The sequence below is a fragment of the Octopus bimaculoides genome, chromosome 7 (genome assembly GCF_001194135.2).
Source record: "Octopus bimaculoides isolate UCB-OBI-ISO-001 chromosome 7, ASM119413v2, whole genome shotgun sequence".
NCBI lineage: Eukaryota > Metazoa > Mollusca > Cephalopoda > Octopoda > Octopodidae > Octopus > Octopus bimaculoides.
In genome coordinates, this window is record NC_068987.1 from 73,990,405 (window position 1) to 73,994,150 (window position 3,746).

General features: G+C 30.8%; 1 protein-coding gene across 1 annotated transcript in view; it reads left to right on the forward strand.

The window, feature by feature from the left end:
* Positions 1–3,740, forward strand: part of LOC106867907 (troponin C) — a 24,757-nt gene extending 21,017 nt beyond the window's left edge. Inside the window, exon 5 of the mRNA XM_052969440.1 lies at positions 878–3,740. Coding sequence (XP_052825400.1) covers positions 878–906 — 29 coding nt within the window. The 3' untranslated portion in view covers positions 907–3,740. The remainder of the gene's footprint in view (positions 1–877) is intronic.
* The last annotated feature ends 6 nt before the right edge of the window (positions 3,741–3,746 follow it).

The window sequence follows — 3,746 nt, forward strand, 5'->3', positions numbered from 1 at the left end:
ATACATATCAGTTTATTTTTCAAAAATCATTTGGTTTTATTTAATATTTTTTAGTTCGTTTATTTTTAGTTCTAGTTTTAAAAGACATTAAAAAATTTTTTTTTAAATTCATTTACATTCTTTAAATTTTTTAAAACTCATTTCTTTTGAAAAATTTTCATTTTTATTTTCATTTATTTTTATTTCATTTTCAAATACACTTATTTTTTATTTACTTTTAAAATTCATTTATATGTTTTATTATCATTTAAACTTATTTTAATGTTTTTAATTTTTTTAGTTCTTTATCTTTATTTTGATTCTATTTTTTAAATTCAGTCATTTAGTTCATAACAACTATTTACTACTTAATTTCATTTTCAAATTCATTTTGGTTTCATTTTATCATTTTTTATTATTCATTTCTTATTTCATTTTATTTTCATTTCTTTTATTTTATTTTCATTTCTAAAATACACATATTTATATTTTTATTTTTTTATTTCATCTATTTGGTTTAACTTTTTTAATTAGATTCATTTAAGTACTTTTAATTTTTTATAAAATCTGTTTATTTTAATTTTTTGGGTTAGCGTATTTATTTTTCTTTTATTTTTTATTTCTTTTATTTGTTTTTAATATGTACAATTTCTTTAAGCATTTAATTGTTTTTATTTTAGTTTTTAAATGTATTTAATTTTTTCGATTTTATTTAATTACTCTATATATTTATTTGCCTTTTATTTTGGTTTTGTTGAAATTTTTACTTCATAGTGTCCTTAAGTTGCTAACATTTGCGTTAAATTCCTCCAATTTCCTCCTCTAATTTTGTTCTTTGTTGTTGTTGGTTCCACAAATTGCATGTGTCCAAATGTAAATGCGTTTTATCTTTTTGCAGAATTCAAAACTCTGATGACATCAGAATGAAGCAACCTGTTCATCACCTGTCCACCCGTCCACCCGTCCACCCGTGTCTAAATTGAATTCCATGTATCTCGAAAGGACACTCAAAGACGTTATTTTTCTTCTCCAGTTACTCATATTCTTTTAGTTCCTCTATTCTTTCTACGTCTCCTTACACTTACTCTCTCAGTTTTTTTTTATCTCTTTCACTTACGGCCTACTGACTATCACACATCTTTCTCTGAAGATGACACACAACCCTTGGCACGTCGATATATTGCTAATAATGCTAGTTATAACCTTCGTATATATCTTTCTCTAATCGATCGCACACTTACCTATACCCAATCCGTCCCCTACCCATTCCTGCCAATAGCAAACACAACATCCAGTTAATTTTACTTCTTAATTAATTTGTCTACTTATTATTTATGCCAAACCTTTAATTTTTGACATGCTTCATTCAACTATGACTAATACCACCACTACTACATTACTCTACAACTATTATCACCACCACCGCTACTGCACATCTCCATTATCACCACTGCTATTACTAAACAAGGAGATAAAAGAACATTCAACCACCATCACTACTGTCTAGGATTTTTTAACAATCTGTCCGCTGTATTTCTTTTCCTTCAGTTTGTGTACTTATGAAACAGTAAAGTTTGATTGCTGCAATGGGGAGGAAGAGTTTATTGTCTAAGTCAATTGTCTAAGCTTCGTGACAATTGCTGGCACATAAAAACAATAAAAAAATTCTTTGCATACTGAGTTCAAATGCAGTTGACGCCTGCTTTACTTTCATCCTTAGGGCTTCAGTAAAATAAGCACCAGTAATATGCTGTGGTACATATGAAATTAATTTACTCTACCCTTCTCGCTCATTTGCCCATGCCTTCAATTATGTTGATTGTCAGACTTGTTAATGTTGCACAAAATATCTTGCAGTATGCCTTCCAGCTCTTTACATTCTGAGTTCGAATCCTGCTATTCACCCTTTTGGAGTTATAAAAATGAAATGCCAGTGAAGTACTGAGGTCGATGTAGACGACTGCACCCCCCGCCCAACTCCTCCAAATTTTTTTCTCTAAAACGAGAAATAATAATTATTATTATTGCTATTATTATTGGTGGTATTAAGGCAGTGAGCTGACAAAGTCATCAGCACGCCGGGCAAAATATTTAGTGGTATTTTGTCTGTCTTTACATTCTGAGTTCAAATTCAGCTGATACCGACTTTGCCTTTTTTCCTTTCGGCGTCAATGAGATAAGTACCAGTTGATTGCTGGGGTCGATGTTATCGACTAGCCCCCTACGCCAAAATTTCAGGCCTTGTGTCTATAGTAGAAAGGATTATTATTGATGGTATTTCTTGTTATACTGTTATTGACGGTGGTGAGTGTGGGGGAGGGGTGATGCTACTGGCTATGGTACTGATAGTAGCAGTGGTGGTGATGGTAGTAGTGGTGGTGGCTGCTAAGTTTTTATGTGGTGGATGTATATTTGCTATGTTTATAATTATTGTTTTCGTTATAATTAATATTGTTGCTATCATTGTTATTGTAAATGTTATTGAAGAACAGCAAGTCAGCTGATGCAGCAGAACATCAGACTAAATGCTTTCGTCAACAAATCTGAGTTCAAATCCCACCAGGGTAGACTTTGCTTTCTCATCCTTCCAGGATCGAAATTTTAAGTACAATTCATATCTTGGTGGGAATGACACTCTAACTAAAACTAAATTCTCTCTCTCTCTCTCTCCCTCTCTCTCTCTCTTTCTCCCTCTCTCTCTCTCTCTCTTTCTGCTAAATGTTCAGTTATTGTGCTAATGTTATATTATTGTATTATTGTTGATGTTATTGTTCTTACTAGGGTAACGGAGAATGGAAAGGAAGAAGTCAGAACTATTTTAATGATACTAACGAGTTCAATAATACACTAACATTAAAACAAATTCACAACCAATTTAGCAACAGGGAAAATGTGTGCAAGTAACATTCGGGGTTGTTACCATTACAGCAGAACACGTGACTATTATACCACTTCCTCATCTTTGTTACTTAGTCAAGAGAAATAACCTTCATTATCACCACCATCAGCATCATCATCTTCATCAACAGCAGCATCGCTATCATCAATGTTTTCGATTATTCTCTTTACTTATCTCACATGTACCAAAGTTTAAGCACATCTAAACATTAGCACAGAAGCATGCGCGCGCAGCATACACATACACATAATGATAAAAATAATAATCATTATTGTTGTTGTTGTTATAATTATTAGAATTAGAATTATTATTTTCGTTTTTTTTTTCATGATTAATATTTAACATATTTACATTTCTTCATTGCAGTTGTTTCGTCGTTGTTGTTGTTCTTAACAATGTTCGCGTTATTTAGTATGCAACGAACTATGGCATAATGTCTTTATTTCTCATTCTTTATTTTTGTTTAACTCTCTCACTCTATCCATCTACATGTTGCTTTCAGTCAATGTGCATAAATACAAATATTACATACATGTGTGTGTGTGTGTGTGTGTGTGTGTGCATATGCATGTTTATATATGTATGTGTGTGATGTGCATGCGCACGTGCATCAGTATATGTCTATATAAAACTTGTATAATAACAATAATAATAATAAAAATTATAATAATAATAATGATGACGATGATATAAATAAACGTATTGTATACATATAAATATACTTATATATACATATGTATACATATAAATATGCTTATATATACATATGTATACATATGAATATGCCTATATATACATGTATATAACAATTAAATCAATAGCTAACTAGCCCAATTGACTTGCTTCTTGTGTTTGTTTCTCCATTCTC